This window comes from Oryx dammah, unplaced genomic scaffold (genome assembly GCF_014754425.2).
Source record: "Oryx dammah isolate SB20612 unplaced genomic scaffold, SCBI_Odam_1.1 HiC_scaffold_1, whole genome shotgun sequence".
NCBI classification, from domain to species: domain Eukaryota; kingdom Metazoa; phylum Chordata; class Mammalia; order Artiodactyla; family Bovidae; genus Oryx; species Oryx dammah.
The window spans coordinates 48,223,407-48,241,950 of NW_024070185.1; the positions used below are offsets into that span (position 1 = coordinate 48,223,407).

At 40.2% G+C, this 18,544-nt stretch overlaps 1 protein-coding gene across 3 annotated transcripts in view; it reads left to right on the plus strand.

Moving 5' to 3' along the window:
- TMC1 (transmembrane channel like 1) overlaps positions 1 to 18,544 on the plus strand; it is a 132,093-nt gene that overhangs the window by 66,162 nt on the left and 47,387 nt on the right. For all 3 annotated transcript variants that reach the window (XM_040254092.1, XM_040254030.1, XM_040254141.1), the window contains exons 8-9: positions 1,992 to 2,090; positions 14,826 to 14,968. In XM_040254092.1, the coding sequence (XP_040110026.1) occupies positions 1,992 to 2,090; positions 14,826 to 14,968 (242 nt within the window). The remainder of the gene's footprint in view (positions 1 to 1,991; positions 2,091 to 14,825; positions 14,969 to 18,544) is intronic.

The following is an 18,544-nucleotide window of genomic DNA, read 5'->3' on the forward strand; positions in this document are numbered from 1 at the left end:
GCTAGTTTTATAATCTTCGAGATATTTTGGGGGGTTATATGACTATCTGGCTTGTAGAAGATGGTGGACTTAGATCAAAAGACCTAAGATGTCTGAGGTCATAAGTATAGTACATCTCCTAAGCAAAAACTTTAAGCAATGCAGCAGAATGTATTTCACCTATTTTGAGTTAACCCCAACTTTGGTTTTGCTCTTCTCTAAGGAAACCTGAAACTCTATCACCTGTTACTACGACCCTTCTCGGTGTCAGATGCAGGGTATACAAGGAATCTTATCAGCGGCATTTACTCTTTTCCCCCTACACCATGCTGCCTCCATGTGGACGAATGAAAGGTTGTTGCTAATTCATTCCAACTGTAGAAAATTGTAGGATGCTCCTGGGTTGGAAAGATCTTCTGGAGAAGGAAATGGCAACCTGCTCCAGTATTCTTCCTGGAAAATTCCATGGGCAGAGGAGCCTGGAAGGCTACAGTCCATGGGGCTGTATAGGGTAGGACATGACTGAGTGAGCACTGAGCACTCATATGTAGTGCAGGAAGCTAATATGTGTTCAAGTCGATGTGTTCCCAGAACTAGGAAGCATATTGGTTTTGGATGCTTTTTTTCCAGGTTGTGTTAGATGTTGAGGGGCATCCTGTTTTCTGGACATTGATTACCAACTCCAGCAAACAAACAGAAGAGGATGGGCTCACTGATTGCTGACTTTACAGAATCAACAGAGGGCAGGACTGGTTGCCTCCTGGCCACAATGCTGGATTTTTCAGGGGCCTCTACCCAGCAGCCTTACTCAGCATTCCGCTGATGCATTTGCCCTCTTGCCCCAAGTTCCTGCTCCCTGTGCAAACAGGAAACCCTAATCTTCTCTGTTTTCTGTGGCCTCCAACTCTGGGCAAAGAGAGCATGAGTAGAACCCAGCCTCTGTTCTGTTCTGTCTAAGGATGCCAGAAGGACTGCTGTGAAAGCTGTGCAGTTTGGGTGGAGAGAAGGAGCAGGGGCTGATTCACAGCCGTTGCCCAGTCAATCTCTGCACCTAGGTTTCCACCCATGTTCTTCCTCTGCCTCTGGCCACAGCCCCAAAGAAGGGATGTTTTCACGTTGCACAAGAAGCAGCATCTGCTTGGCCAATTTTGTGCGTACGCTGGGGCTAGAGGGGTACTTTTTTCCCTACTCTGTTCCATCTCTGACTTCTTCCCTCTCTAATCACATGTCTTCTAATCTGGTAGCACAAGGTCTGGGCAGTAAACCTGAATCAGTGATGAAGCAGACATCACAGTCAGGGTGCAGTCTTCCCTCCTAGTTAAAAAGTGAAAGTGTTAATTGCTCAGTCATGTAAAACTCTTTGTGACCCCGTGGACTGTATCCCACCAGGCTCCTCTGTCCGTGGCATTTTCCAGGCAAGAAAACTGGAGTGGGTAGCCACTCCCTTCTCCAGGGGACTTCCCAATCCAGGGATCGAAGCCAGGTCTGCATTGAGGCAGATTCCTTACCATCTGAGCCACCCGGGAAGCCCCTGCTAGTTGACACCCTCTAATTGTATGAGTGACTCTCCTTGTTCTTCTCTTCCTTGACATGAGGGAGAGATTCTCCACCACCCCAACCCCTGAGGGGTATTCCCATCTGATTATGTGGGTAGTATGTTTTCTTGGAAAACTATTGTCCCCCAAAGGCCACCTCCCTCCTTTCCAGACCTCCTAAATGAGACTAGTATGGCAGTGGTGGTGGGTAGTAGGGCTCTCATCAAGCCTCTGGGCAAAGTGGTTGGTTTGACTGCTGGTGGTCTGCTGAAGTCAGAATGCAGGGTTCTTAGGGTTCCCTTTGTTCTTAACTCTGGATTTAGTAGTCAGTTCCCAGAAAAGGGGACCCCACATGGAGACCCGCAGAGTCCCCATGAAAAAGTTTCAGAAGAGTTCTAACCAAAACCATTTGTGATCACATGTGTAGCTCAGACTTTGTTTCCAATTGTCAACTGCTCTCTTTGTTTTTCCATGTAGTACCTCTGGGGTTTGCCATACGGCAGTTTACCTAGGAAAACAGTTCCCAGGGCTGAGGAGGCATCAGCAGCCAACTTTGGTGTCCTGTATGACTTCAATGTAAGTATTCCCACATAGCTGTGTGGTGACAGATTTTTCCGTATTCTGTAATTCCATGGCCCCTATTCTGTAGCTGAATAAAGGTCTTAAGAGAGAGGGCTCTGCCCCCTTTAAAAAAAAGAAAAAGGAAGGAAAAGGAAATGGAGTTTAGGAATATGATAAGATGATTGAATGGGAATATAGATTATTGAATGAACATTCAGTTCAGTCACTCAGTCATGTCTGACTCTTTTTGACCCCTGGACTGCAGCATACCAGGCTTCCCTCTCCCTCACCACCCCCTGAAGCTTGCTCAAACTCATTTCCATTGAGTTGGTAATGCCATCCAACTATCTCATCCTCTGTCGCCCCCTTCTCCTCCTGTCTTCAATCTTTCCCAGCATCAGGGTCTTTTCAAATGAGTCAACTCTTTGCATCAAGTGGGCAAAGTATTAGAGTTTCAGCTTCAACGTCAGTCCTTCCAGTGAATATTCAAAGACTGATTTCCTTTAGGATGGACTGGTTGGATCTCCTTGCTGTCCGAGGGACTCTCAAGAGTCTTCTCCAACACCACAGTTCAAAAGCATCAATTCTTCAGTGCTCAGCTTTCTTTATGGTCCAACTTCCACATCCATACATGACTACGGGAAAAATCATAGCTTTGATTAGATGGACCTTTATTGGCATAGTAATATCTCTGCTTTTTAATATGCTGTCTAGGTTGGTCATAACTTTCCTTCCAAGGAGCAAGCGTCTTTTAATTTCATGGCTGCAGTCACCATCAGCAGTAATTTTGGAGACTCCCCCTCCAAACAGCCTCTCACTGTTTTCATTGTTTCCCCATCTATTTGCCATTAAGTGATGGGACTGGATGCCATGATCTTAGTTTTCTTCATGTAGACATTATTGTCACTGTTTGGAAAAGGACAAAGCAAGAGTTTGCAAATGTGCTTTTTGGAATATCTTGTTGTATTCCTCAGGTTTTGATATTTTGTATTAGCGTCTTCCCCTCTTACACGTCTATTTAGCATTATTAAAGAGTCAATACTAAATAAAACGAGAGTTAAACAATACCAAATTCTAACTTTTATATAAAGTGAAAATGATTATCACTCGATTGTGATACCCAAATGAGCATTATTCAATCATAGCACTAAAATGAGTATTACACTTTGAGCTCCCCTGGGTGGGGATTATTATGGCAGGGATTCATTTTTGCCTATCATTTTGGAGCGTGATTCAAGTCTGTGACAATGATTCAATTCTACACATTCTTCTTAAATGTGTAGTGGCCAGATTAGAGATGTTCTGAAGTGTATAGGATCAGAAAGTAGGATGGTAGAGATTGGGGAATTAATAATTCAGGAATCTTTGAAGGGTAGCAAATGAGAATAAAATTTTATGTAGAGTGGGGAATGAAGGAAGGAGAGAAAAATGATTGTCTTCATATTTGTATTATTAATATGCATATTTCAGAGATATTTTGAATTCTCCCCTCAACCTCTCTATATTGTGAGTTTCTTAAAGAAGGGATAACATCTGCTGCATCTTCATTGAAGCCCTTGACATAATACTCAACCATAGAGACTTCATGAATCTTGTTTCCTAGGAATCCTGAGCAAGGGGGAGGATTTGTAGAGCATTGAAATAAGAATCAAAGAATTTAATTGATGTGAGCAGTATCAGCAAATATAAACTTTAGGAAAGTTTCCCAGCCTCTGACTCAACAAGGCAGCTATAGAATAAGCACAAGCAGAGTGACAGCCTCAACTTTGTGGCCTTGGGAATTCTAATTTACACCTGTCAGTTGGAATTTTCACTTAAATTCAATGTTTATTAAATAGAAACATGCCCTGGTTTTACAAAGATGAATGTGACATGGTTCTTGACCTCAAGGTAATTATGACAGTAAAGAAAGCTCTTACACAGGCAACTAGTATACCATGTGTTCTGCACTTAGTAAAATGAAGGAGAAAAAAATACTGGGGAGCCCTGAGGAAGCAGGTTGTTTATTTTGCTTGCATGTCTGGATTTCAGAGAAGTTAAGGCCTTTGAGTTAGATTTGACTTCTTATCTTTTATTTCTCCTTTCTATTACTTCTACTTATTCCATTTCTCCCTCTCTCTCCTTCCCCCCATTTACATTTCAATTAATTTATTACTATGCAACCCACTCCAGTACTCTTGCCTGGAAAATCCCATGGACGGAGGAGCCTGGTGACTAAGAGTCGGGCACGACTGAGCGATTTTACTTTCACTTTTCACTTTCATGAACTGGAGAAGGAAATGGCAACCCACTCCAGTATTCTTGCCTGGAGAACCCCAGGGAGCCTAGTTGGCTGCCATCTATGAGGTCTCACAGAGTCGGACACCACTGAAGTGACTTAGCAGCATGCATCCCCCATACTATTTTTATTTCTCATTCTCTTCCTCTGATTAGTAACATAATAAGCTTCCAGTCTGGTTAATAAGACCAAGAACTAATAATATTACTGGCATTTTCTGATGTTTTAGTCATATCAGGGAAAGGAAGAACTAAAAGTATGAATAAAAGGCGTTTTGACTTTTAAACACATATTTTTGAAGTTTCTACACTTACAAGTTTGTCAAGTAACTGAAATGAAACAATGTCCATTTTGCAAACAATGTCTGTTTGAGATTTTTAGAGGTATTAATTAACTGAGAAAGACAAAGAGGAAGGTGGCGCTGGGAGAGTTGCTAAGGAGTGGACTAGAGAGTCTAGGAGGTGACTAGAGGAAAGGTTTGGGCAATGAGTGTGTTTCTAAGATTTTTACTACTGCCCTCAACAGCTTTCTCCTGCTCAGTTTGGTGAAATGTTATTTTTTAATTGTGCACCAGATCTTAGTTGTGGCATGCAACATCTTTTCATTGCAGTGTGTGAGATATAGCTCCCTGACCAGGGCCTGAACCCATGCCCTCTGCACTGGGATCACAGAGTCTCAGCCACTGAACCACTAAGGAAGTTCCCAGTTTGGTGAAATACTATTTACTGTGGATAGAGGAAGATGGAAACAGGAAGATCCTATAATTCACTTAGGCCAACCTAGAAATTATTCTAAGGCCATGAGAGATTATTGACAGGTCAAGAAAAAAAGTCATTAAAGTAATGGTATGCACTTATTTCTTTCTTAATTTTTGTCTGAGGACTGTGATCACTCAATTGTTTGACATATCACAAATAAGAGACTTAAGAGAGTAATGAGAGTTTTAATCCCATAGAGACTTTCTATCCCATGTCTCACATTATAAAGTTAGGGAAACGTTGAGTCGTGGAAGCATGTTTAAGGTCTTATGGCTAATAAAAGCCTCTTAATCTAGTGTTCTTTCTCTGTCTTGTATCACATCAGTCATTTTTTTGTCATAATTTCCAACATCCTTCTCATTGACAGTTTCTGGAACACAGACTGACTCCATTTAATGCTGTATCTTGCAAGGGGAAAAGGAGTTGAGCGGTTGGATCCCTTTTCCACCTTTTGTAATAAACATGCAATTCCTAAATTAGCTTCTCAAGTAGAAAGGTTCAATATTTAACCTTGCCTGAATTATTTACTTGCTGCTCTGAACAGTTACTTCATAGATATGCCTTCTCTGTATTATCAAGTGATCTAACTCGACAGCCCACTATTTCATCTATCATAGTACCATGGTGGAAACCTTTGGCCAGATATCCTTGAGGTCCCTGGAAACCCAGAATTCTGTACTTCCAAAGAGCTTAGAGATGCCAGGAGAAAAAGTTTTAGGCCCAGGGTAGAGACGACTGGTGCCTAAATGGTCTCATCAGAACATGAGCTTTTTTTCCTTCATTTAAGAATGTTAATATATCAGATTAGGTAAGCAGTGTCATATAGATACAGGTAAAGAAAAGCAAAATCAACTTATAGAACACTGTAAAATAGATGCAAGCATGACCTCTTGTGGTAGAAGATCCTATAAGTCGGGAAGGATCAGAAAATTTTCAGGGTGGAGGTGGCAAGTTTGTGGGGAGCTGCTTCTCTGTTGAGTTTATGTTAGAACCTTGGAATGTCTCTCTGGATGCTCCCCCTCCTCACTCAGAAGTATCCCCTTGGAGCTCATCCAAATTCCCTTTAATTAATAGCAGTTGAGTACCATTTGATATATGCAAGGACAGCCGGTCTTATGGATTCTCAAAGTCACCATTTACAAAGCACCATACTTTCAATTTATTTTTATTATATACCCAGTGGTGGGTCTTACTGGGTAAGAGGAAATTATATTTTATTAAAATAGTAAGAAATAGGAAGGTAGTATAATATGGATATTATGAATCAAATTGACAGAAATAGTATTATTTGAAGCAATAGAATTAGAAGAACAGGTTTAAGTCAATAAGAAGAGGATGTCTTTGTTGGCATGATATTTGGAGACACAAGAATGATGTAGGAATGATGAAGATACTATAGAGCTTTGATATTCTTGTGAGAGAGAGAGGGAGGAACTCAGGTGGAATTTGGAATGATCTTGCGCTGTTATTAGACAGTGAGATCATGTGAGTAAAGGGAAATGCATTTAGCTTTCCAGCTTGAGGGCATTTTGTACATTGTGGATGGAGATAAATGATGAGTCAAACTTTGTTTTCCCTTTTCCCCTGGTCATCATAGATATGGGAGATGTGAAAAGGAGAGGAGAGTTTATACCCATTATGTATTAAACAGCCACATACATTAAATTTTATCTTTATATAACAATGCTTCAAGATGAAGATCAATAATCTTTTTATATTTGAGGAGATTGGGACTCAGGGAGGTTCACTGGTTTCCCAAAGATGGTACAGATAATTAAAGAAGGTATTGAAATTCAAACTAAAATGTGGCTGACAATGTAAAATTGTTTGTTTTACTCTAACATATCACCCCAAGCCTATGCCTTCTGCCCACTTTTGCCACACCTCATTTTTGAGTTCTAACCTCAAAGGAGACTGTCACAAACGGTCTAAATGTTGATAAACAGCAGGACAGGTCCTTGTTTTATTGGCATCAATGTTTCTTTTAAGTAGTGATCTTCTAAAGCAAGGGCATCCTCTCTCAGACAGTCTCGGTTCTCGAAGTTCCTTCATCTCTTACTGTACCAGCCACATTTAGAAGAGATATTTTTGAGATTCACATATGGAATGATGCATTTTTTCTTTAGAAATGTTTCAGTAGTTCAAATGCATCTTTGTTTTTAGAGAGCTCTCCTTTTTAAAATTGAGGTAAAATCGACTAAAACATTATATTCATTTTAAGGTATGTAGCATCATGACTTAGTATTTTTGTATATGTTGCAGATGGTTACCACAATAAGTCTAGTTATGACTCTTACTGTACATAACATAGTTACTGAATTTGTTTTTCTTGTGATGAGAAATTTTAAGATTCGCTCTGTCTGCTGAAAACAATGCATAACCTAAAAGTTGAAGATTATGCTTTATTCAGTGGCTTTACTGAGATTCATAGGCTGGGGTGGCAGTCTCTCAGATTGCTCTGGCGATTGTTCCAACGAGGTAAGGGAAGTGTCAGGATATGTAGCAGTCTTTGCTGGGAAAAAAACAAAAACAAAATGCAGCCCATATAGTGGAACATAAAAGGATTACTGCTAGTCACAAAAAAACAAACCTCTCAAGTTAATAATGTTAGTGCATTTGTTTGTATGAGGAAGTTGCAAGAGTCTGGTTTCATTGAAATGATTCGCTTCTTAACTATATGGACTGGTGTCCTATTTTTCTCTCCTGAATTGTCTTAAAAGTGTATGGTTGAGGGTACCTGCAGTGGCGAATGGCTTGATGGCTGCAATGTCCTCTGTTTACTGAAATGGTGGGCAGCTTTGTCCATGATTCTTTTAGCAATTTTCAGATATGCAAAACAGTATTATTAACTACAGTCACCACGCTGTATGTTATATCTCCATGACTTCCTTATTTTATAATTGGAAGTTTGTATTTTTTGCCCCCCTTTACCCATGTCACTGTCTTTTGAAGGAAGTCTTAGCAGCTGCTATATTGTTGTTGATGGTGTCTACTCTTGAGACCCCCACTGGGGCTAGCCCACCAGACTCCTCTGTGCTGGAATTTCCCAGGCAAGAATACTGGAGTGGGTTGCCATTTCCTTCTCCAGAGGATCTTCTCAACCCAGGGACTGAGCCTGTGTCTCCTGCATTGCAGGCCGTCTATTCTTTACCCACTGAGCCACCAAGGAAGCCCATATTGGGATTACTTAGTTTCAGCAAGTTTCAAGGCATGGCCCCTTAGCCAAGGCTATTGTCTCAGCCTAGCCCAAAGCTGACCCGCAGACTCTGAACTCCTAGAACATAAATAATTCCCCAGTGAGGGCAAAAGTATTATCCCATGCCAGGCTGCTAAGCCTGTAGATTCCCAAATCCATCCAGAGATATGGCTCTTCCCTGTGATGGAGATACTAAGGTTGGAAGGGGTGAGCATCCTCTCACCTGTGTACATGATGAGACTCCTAAGAAGGCTGCGCTGAACAGAGGTAGGTGCCACTCAGGCATATGGTGCTGGGTTGGCAGCAGCTAAGGGCTGTTCACCCCTGGTTTCCACATTTGCTTCACTTCCTCAATGTCCAGTGCAGATCTCTCTGATTCAACAGGCTCATTTGGTTTGGTTTAAAATGTGGCATATCAAATTCTGCTCCCATTTACAGGTCTTTTTCTTGCTTCATGGGCTTCTTAACCTACTATTTCTGGACTTGTTTATGACACTTTTTTCTAGCCTGTAACAGGAAAGATCCCTGGGTCTACTCTTAGCTTTCTTGGTATCCTTTTGTTCTCCTGAATTTGGAGAACTGATTCCTTGGGATCTTCTTTCTTTGCTTCAGCAACAATTCCTATTATTCAGCATCTCCTTTAAGCTGTACCTGCCACACCAAAGATGAGCTTTCTTTTTGCAAAACTTTGGGATGCCTATGATCCTAATACTATACTTACAACATGAAAATGTTGTTTTCTTCTTTAGAAATGATCACAGAAACAAGTCTTCTCATTAATTAAGTGAACATTTATTGAAGATTTGCCAGATGCCAGGTGGTGTGCCAGGCATTAAGCAAAGTTGGACAAAAACCAACAAAACCTCTGTAATCAAATAATCATAAAAATAAATGTGATTGCAACTGTGCCATGTGCTATGAAAGAAAGCTAAACAGTATTAAGAGAATATGTATCAGGAAACTTGGTTTATGGCCTAAGAGAGGGAGGTGGATAAGAGCAGGAGTTTTTCTGAGAAAGTAACATTTGAATTGGGCTTCGAAGAACCAGAGAGAATAGACATTCTAGGCAGTGAGAACAGCATCTGCAAATGTCCTGTGATGAGAGAAGGTTGCCTTATTTAAAGGAAAGAGTGAAGGCTGGTGAAACTAAAGCTGAGAATGTAAAGGGGCATCAAGGGCAGGTATCGTTAAAGAAATAAAAAGATATTAAAACATGTGAGACCATCCAGAATCTAGACCATAACACTTTACTTTTTCTCAGAGTAATTGAAAATAATTTGAGTGGTGAGTGAGTAGTGACATTATCAAACTTGGATTTTGAAAAGATCAACAGGTTGGAGAAAGGCAAGATTAATGTGAGGAGACCAAAGGAGAGTCTATCAATATGTCCAGAGGTGAGAGACTAAGATTGTTTAGAAGAGCTCAGTTTACCTGGGAGGAATTTGATGATATCTAAATATTGGCACCAACCTAATAGGCTGAGCTTGGTAAATTAAGCTGAAAGGCTGAGTTGTTGAATTAGATTAGAACCTTGCAACCTATTAAATTATATTCTGTAATATAAACAAGCAACCCCAAGTTATGAGTCTAACTTCAGCTGTGACAAATAGATTACTTAAGTTTACAGACTTTTGAAAGCAATTCAGTAAAAACTCTATCTGATATTTCACCATCATATATCACTTATGGATATTATTTGCTTATATATTGTACTTGAAATTATTTACATTTGATAATTTTAAATATTTGAAATAAAATGTATGCTATTCATATTGGATTCTAAAACTTCTGAATTTAAGTTTTTTCTAAGCCATTTCAATATTTCCTCTACATTTTGGGGGTATTTTTATTTCCTCAAAAACTCCTTTTAAAATACTAAGATACTAAGATAATACTAAAGTGTTCCCAGTACAACCTGTGTCTAGATAACTACCCACATCACTTTTCATGTATGACTTGACATTTCATGACTTTAAAGAAGTAGTGGGCAGATTTATATAGAATGACAAAACCCCATAATATAGTCCCTTTAATCTCCTCTTGTGAAACAAAAGATCATTTTTCCTATGTAGAAAGAAATCACATGTAGCATCTCATTTTATAGCACTGGGATTGTCTCATTTATGAGTTTTAGGCAATTAGTAGGAAAAATTGAAAAGTTTTGTCAGATATTTTCTTGGTGTTTTGACTCATTTAATCCCAACATAAGATCATTATTTTAATGTTTCTGTCTTGAATGATTTACTCTATTTTATTAAAATGAGTAGTAGAGAGCAGAATGATAGAAAAGGGTGGTTTAGATGATAATTTGAAGGAGCTTAACTTAACTGAGGATTGCTAATGACTACCAGAAGCAATTTCTCTGTTCATTTAATCATTCCACAAAGATGAGTGTGGGATGCTAGAAATACAAAGATGATATATACTCCTTGTCTACAGGGACATTATGGTCTATTTGGACACGCAAACAAATGAATGCCATGTAAGGTGACAATCTCAAGCTCACAGATGTATGTCCTGGGCACATGGAGGCATAATGAAGGAGGATTCAGTGTTGGAGCTTACTGGGATTCAGTTTACTGGCTTTCTGAGAGGATCCAGTAAACAGTAACTCTGTTTCTCATCTGAATTCTAAATTTGAAAGGCGAGCCAAGTTAATTCATTGACCTATCAGAGACATTACTATATCTTCCCTGGGGTGGAGTGAGTAAAAACCTAGAGGAGGCATGGGATGAAGTTCATCTAGTGGCCCTTTGTGCAAATGAAAGAAATAATCATTCATTTCCTCATACACCTGGCTGGGGTCTAGAGGTCAGTGAAGTCTTCACAAAGGTATTTTCACCTAATTTTAAAGAAACAGTAGGAATAACCTAGGCTCTGAAATGGGGAGAATAACAGGGAATAGTACTCTTAGCAGAGGGATCTGTATGTACAAAGGTATGGAGGCGATAGACAGTGCTCTGCACTCAGTATCTACGAGTGATTCAGCCAAGCCGGTATGTAAGGAGAGATAAGAGTGGTGGAAGATGAGCATGCCGCACGAAAACCACGGGTGTAATCAGGCAGGACTGTCTCATTCATTATGCTGGAGACTCAGACTTTATTCACTAGGCAGTGGAGAACATGACGGTTTTGAATTAGGATAGAAACGTGGTCAGAGTTACCCTTTAGAAGACTCTCTGTCAATATGGTACGGGTTTGTTTTCATAAGTTGAAGGCAGGGAGTCCTATAAATGGAGGTGGTGTACAGAGAAGGGATAAGTATCAGACATGGTAATGAGGCAGAAACTAAGGGCTTAGTGAGTGGCTGCATGCATCTTATGGGTACAAACATGGGAAGATAGTGAAAATGTCCAAGTTTCTGGCTGAGGTAATCGTGGGTTGATGGATCATTTCCTGAGGTAGGAGGGAAAAGCTTTTAAAATGTTTGGGAGAACTTTTAAAATGTACTAAGGTCAAGATTCCTGTGGAACATTCACATGGAGTGAGATGTGTAATAGGTGTTGGGCATATGATCTAGAATTTCCCCCTTTTTGTCAGTTGTGGGTCATGACGCAAACAGCAAATGGAATTTTTCTTTACAGAAGCCAGTATGGTTAAAAAGGGATTTGCATGCAGAACTTTTCTTAAGGGTCTATGTAATCCAGTCTCCCACTCCACCTACGTCTAACATTTAGCAAATCTGTTCTCATTAACAGGTAGTTAGATAAATAGGTACATGATTACCTGTGACCACACTGTCAAAACATCATAACATTCTCGGAGAGGTGTGTCGGTGTCTATGCACTAGACCAGCAGCAGCATAGCATTCAGACCGAAATTAGAGACTTAGTAGATGATATGCAAGCATGGAACCCAGAATTGGACAAGAATCTTCTGTGCTCATCTGAAACTTGGCTCTGACCGTGGTTTCTCTGTCACAGATTTGGGGATGGAAGAGTGTTCCCACAGGAAAAGCCATGTGCGCTGACATGGAAACCAAATGGAACCTTGGCTAGGCTAGGAGTCATTGCTATTTTAGTCACTTCCAGATGTCTGCTGTTGGAGTTTTAAGGGAAAGGGAACGACGGATGGCTTGTGGTGGGCCCACCGGGTGGAAGGGAAGGGGGGATCTTCTTTTAAGCCTTTCAGTGTTTTTAAAACCACTCTTCGACATGCTACTGAGAGTGACTGGATAAAGCTTTTAAAAACTGTGCTCTTCAATAGTACCTCCTCTTTTATTTACATGCTTCACTGCATAGGTAGAAATAGGCCAACTGAAGAAACCTTCGTTAAATAATCAGGATTCCAAAAAAAGGGACCTTACCCACTTTGGTTGTGATCTAATATTTATGTAGTGCCACCCTTGAGCATATGCTGAATAATACATATGCCAGATGAGTTAGCTGCCCTGGTAGCTATTGTGCTAACCTAACAAGCTTGCCAGATGTTTGCTACATATCTCCTTTCTCCTTTTATGTTGTTTTGAAGGTGGCTTTTAATCCCAGTACTGTTGTTGTGAGTTAGAAAAAGAAGTCAGCTTGTAATGTTTATACATGTGAGAATGAGGCCCTTCGAAGATGGGGATGAGGCCCTTTGAAATCTTTTCAAAGGAGTGTCCGGGGGTCCTGGAACCACTCTGAATCAATCCAAGGGTCCTGAGGCTTCAGTTTCTTTGTTTTCCTGGATAAATAAGACATTAGTATGATGCAAGACCTGGTAGGAAAAGAGAACATAGGAGAAGCAGTATAGCACAGTGGTTAAGTATACAGATTTAAAATTAGACCCAGTTCAGGTTCAGACTGTTGCTTACTAGCTGTGTGAACATGGACAAGTAACTTAACTTCTCTAAAATTCAGTTTCTTCATCAGCAAAGTAGATATAAAGCTATAGTGTCTTTTTGCAGGTGGGGGGGGAGTCATGGTAAATAATACCACATGTGTTGTCAAATCAGGTTGTGAGCTAACCAGAAATAAGACAAACAGACAGATGGAGGTCAACATGTCACATTTATCATTGTTAAAGCTGGGATATTGAAGAATGTGCATCTTTTCATGGGCAAATGAGCTTCAGAACAGACTGTCCTACCCAGCGTCCTAGACCAGGACAGGGTGCCCCTCACAAGGACAGAACACAGAGGGTGATCTCAAAGGAGGAGGACCAGTGGTGCCCCACCTTGCCCCATTCCTCAGCCATGCTCTACTATCTGATGAGGTTCTCCTCCCTGGAGCTAGTATGAGGCAGTAGAGAGGGGCTGGGAGTGTTGCACTCATGGGTCTTCTCTATATGGAAAGTAACAAAACTAGAGGAAAATGATTGCCCCTAACAGGAGCCACTTCAAGAGGGTGCTTGTGAGGATTCTATAAGATGAAGTATTCAGCAAACTCTAACTGCTCAATAAAGTTCATTTTAATTTATTTTAAAAAAGGATTTGTTTATTTTATTTATTCTTTTTGGCTGTACTTTGTCTTTGTTGTGGTGTGCGGGCTTCTCACTGTGGTGGCCTCTCTTGCTGGGAGCTCTAGGCTCAGTAGTTTTGGCCCATAGACTTAGTTGCTCCATGACATGTGTAATTTTCCCAGAGTAGGGATCAAATCCATGTCCCCTGCACTGGCAGGCAATTCTTATCCACTGTGCCACCAGGGAAGTCTCTGCTCAGTCAAGTTTATTGATTGATATTATTACTGCAATTATCCTCTCACTTCACAAAGCACAGTAGTTTTAAATTATTGCCAGAGAGATGAAGTTGAAGAGAAGAGGGGGAAGTAGATGCATAGTAATACAGAAACAATGCCTCCAAACTAAGAGTGAAGAACACAGTGAATGAGAGGAGAGAAAGACGAAGAATATTATAAGGGAAACAGCATCAAAATATGCCATGTTCTATGTATAGAGAGCAGTTACTTAATTGGCTTTGGAAGACAGTGATGCCAACCCTGGAAGATAATTTTTGGGAAAGAGCATGTAGTTGTATGAATAAACATGCTCATTTGGGGATAATAATCTTGATGAATAGAAGGTTGCATATATTAGTTGCAATGTCATCTCATCTGCTCCTTGTTTTTGCTAAGTATGAGCTGAAACATGGCCTCTGTACCTTATGGAGAACAAATCTAACTGTGGCTTAGGTGACTGAAAGTGGAAACCTGCCATGAAACTTTGAGGAAGCACATTTCAGATTTCCCCCCCCAATATTAAGCAAGCTTTTACAATTGTAAATCTAATGACACCATGAAGTGTGTTTTGATGTTTCAATCAATGGGCATTTCACGGTAGTGGCTCCACAGCTGAGCAAGCCTATATTTGGTTAAAAATCGGATCTATTTAGAAGTCCCTGAATTTCAAGTAAACCAAGAGGCTGTCAGTCAGTGTGGCAGCTGAAACAGTCACTCCATGAAGCAAAAAAATAGGGCTCATGTCAGAGCCATCTCCCAAGTTTGAGAATTAATGTCATTTTGTTATTCTTCTTAGAAGTCAATCTTTTTTCTTTGAGTTGCTCTTCACAGCATCTGTTAAGCGGCTTTGTTGTTGGATTTTAGGGCTTGGCTCAATATTCCGTCCTCTTTTATGGCTATTACGACAATAAACGAACAATTGGATGGATGAATTTCAGACTGCCACTCTCCTATTTTCTGGTGGGGATCATGTGCATTGGATACAGTTTTCTGGTTGTCCTTAAAGCGTAAGTTTCATTGATCTCCTGGGAAGCAAGCAATGATTGCTGGAATCAAATGGGAAAGTTAATTTGGGAATTGGATGTTTTTTTCTGCTTCATGTCTACAGAATGCAGAGTTTATAAGAGATAAAATGTGGTTTTAATACCTGTACTAATGTTAGACTATTACATTTCCCAAACAAAAGGATTGAAAATAAGGGCAAGCCTTTGATCATATCATTGAGTCACAGTGATGGTTGTGTACCTATCCTGTGGTTAATCTTATTTTAAAATTGTGCTTTTTTGTATTTTAAGGTGTAAGTCAGTGTTGCAAACAAGACAGGAAAACAGCTGCTGACCCCTCTTTTAGTGTGCAGAGAGGTTTGTGATTTGCAGGATCAGCTCAATAGGCAGAATCTGTTGTTCTCTGTTCATTAAAAAACAACAACAAAACCCCCACAAAAAAACAGAATAATCACTCATCCAAAAAATTTCAGCTGTGTAAGACAGCAGAAACAAATGACCCTCAACGAGATCGTCATGATCAACTGTGTAATCATATTTTATCTTGGAAGAGGATTTATTAGGACATGGCAAAGAATTTCACTGGGGGAACTGATGAAACTGCAGATTATTTTTTCCTCCTGTTTGAAATATATTGTTAAAACCTCACTTGAAGACACTGCAGGAACCTTGCACAGTCATTTAGGGCTATGAATAACCCAACCTTTAGCTAATTTTCTGAACCAGTTTAGCAGAAGTGTTGAAACATCTCAGTGAAGTCTCCCTTTTATTTAACTATGCACAAGGTAAACTGAGCTTTTGCTTCATTGCAGGGAAGGACCTTTACTTGAGGGTCCAAGTCCTCTTCAGCAGGAGCTCTCTGGAGCAGTCTGAAACATGCTTTACATCCTGTCCCTGCCAAACTTATTGGTTCCCCAAGAAAAACTATCATGTTTAGATTTTTAAGCCCTTTCAGAACTTGAAAAAGGCCTTAATGGAGACCCTGTATCCAAAATCTTTATCTATTTGTCCAAGTGTAATCAGAGACCCTAAGTATGTAAAATATCTGTCTACCTGCTAAAATAGTATCTCATTCTAAAAAATCTAACATATTTCTAGCCTTTTAGCCATTTAGATTTGGCAGGATTAAAGTCAAGGGTATCAGTTACATCACACAGGCCTTGTGAGTATCATTTCAAATTGGTCCTTTAGTCTCCATTTTCCCCGAGGAAGCATGTCTATGGATGTCCAATTCCTCAGCTTCCTTTAGTGACTCTGCAGAGGCTATATACTCTAGTGGTCTCTTGAGCCATTCTGGTGGTGGTTTAGTCACTAAGTTGTGTCTCACTCTTATGATCCCACGAACAGTAGCCTGCCACATTCCTCTGTCCATGGGATTCTCCAGGCAAGAATACTGGAGTGGGTTACCATTAGCCATTCTTCATGAATTCAAATACCAGCTATAGCCCATTATAAAAGAACTTTGACAAATTGTTTAACTGCTCTGTTTTCCTGTTTCTGTGCTGTGCTTAGTCGCTTAGTCACTTAGTCATTCAGCCGTGTCTGACTCTTTGTGACTCCATGGACGGTAGCCTGCCAGGCTTCTCTGTCCATGGAGAGATGAATTCTTGTCCAGGCAAGAATACTGGAGTAGGTTGCCATGCCCTTCTCCAGGGGATCTTTCCAACCCAGATATCAAACCCAGGTCTCCCACCTTGTAGGTAGATTCTTTACTGTCTCAGCCACCAGGGAAGCCCATGAATACCGGAGTGGGTAGCCTATCCCTTCTCCGGGGATATTCCCAACCCAGGAAACAAACCAAGGTTTCTTGCATTGCAGGTGGATTCTTTAGCAGCGGAGCTACCAAGGAAACCCTTTCCTATTTCTGATAGAGGTGTAATAACACCTTGATGTTAGGATGGCTATGAGGACAATATGAGTTAATACAGTCAAAGCACTTAGAACATGGCTAGCATATGCTAATTTAACTGTTTCATTAGGATTATAATTCATAGGCTTACTGAAAAACCAAACAAAGCCAGCATGATAGGAAGTGAGGTCATATGATAGCCCTCACAGTAAGGGAGTTATGCATGGTTATGTAGTTGTACATTAATAGATTTGTACATTTATTATAATTTCTGGCAGATGAGTATAAAGCATCTAAAATAGCATTATATAAAAAAAATATAAGATAAGGGACATGTAATTTAAATATTCTGGCAGCTATCCTAAACAAATACATAGCTAGAATATATTTTAATAATGTATTTTATTTAACTCTATATATCAAAACAGTTCCTTCAACGTATAATCAATCTAAAATTATTATTGATATGTTTTCTGTCTTTTTTGGTCCTAAGTCTTTGAAACACTAGTTACATTTTAAGTGCTCAGTAACCACATATTGCTGATGGCAAACTTACTAGCTAGTGCAGCTCTCCAGGAAATGGAAGCTATTTAGAATTAACTCAAAGATGCCATTTAGGATACCTACAGGGCACCAGTTCCACATTTCACCCTCAAAGTCATCCATGTTATACCACCTAAACCAGCCGGATTTTGGTTCCTCCCTCTGGCAGGGGACCTTTGGTTATTCACTACATGATTGGCAAGTGGTTTAAGTTCATTGGCCTTTATGGCAAGACAATTCCAAAGCCATTTATTATTCCTAGCTGCTCCTAGCCCTGGGGGTAGAGCTTGGTGATAAAACAGTTGGTGGGATATAAGTGATTGCACAGAATCCTTTATCATCTCTTCCCCTGTCCCCCACCAGTGCCAAACAAATACATTCTTGGAATAAACATGAGTGGCTTTATGGGATACATGCCTCAAATCAAGTGAAACTAAAATTGAGTACTTAAAATCAATCAGGCAACTGAGGGATTTTATCCTCTTGCTCATACTGTTTATTGCAGAGTCCCCATCCATAAAAGGGAAGCAGATATCTGTTTTGATTAATTAATGGGGAAATTGGCTTCCCTGGTAGCTCAGTCAGTAAAGAATCTGCCTGCAGTGCAGGAGACCCAGGTTTGATACCTGGGTTGGGAAGATCCCCTGGAGAAGGAAATGGCAAACCACTCCAGTATTCTTGCCTGGAGAATCCCTTGGACAGAGGACCCTGGCGAGCTCTAGCCCATGGGATCACAAGAGTTGAACAAGACTTAGCAACTAAACCAACACCAATGGGGAAATTGGAAGGAAAATTAGATAGATATACAAGAAAGTACTTCGAAATTTTAAGATAGGATGGCTAACTTTGTTGACCCAGGACTCCATCGGCTTTAGCACTAAAAGTCTTTTGTGCTGGGTAATGATTACTGAATCATTACAAAACAAGATGGTTGGTCACTCGTCCTTCCTCCACTCCTTCCTTCCTTGCAAATTGTATGTTGAGATAGCTTGAGATACAGTTGTTAAAAACTATAGCCCCCTTGAAAAAGGAAGAGGTCAAGAGGTCACTTTATTTTTTTCTCTGCAACCAAGGGATGGAGCTGTACATGGAACATTTTATAGCTATCAGGGCCATCTCAAAAAAATGTGTTGTTAGTAGAGTTTGTCTTCAGTATCCTTCCTTGTGCGTTTAGTATCCCACTCCCT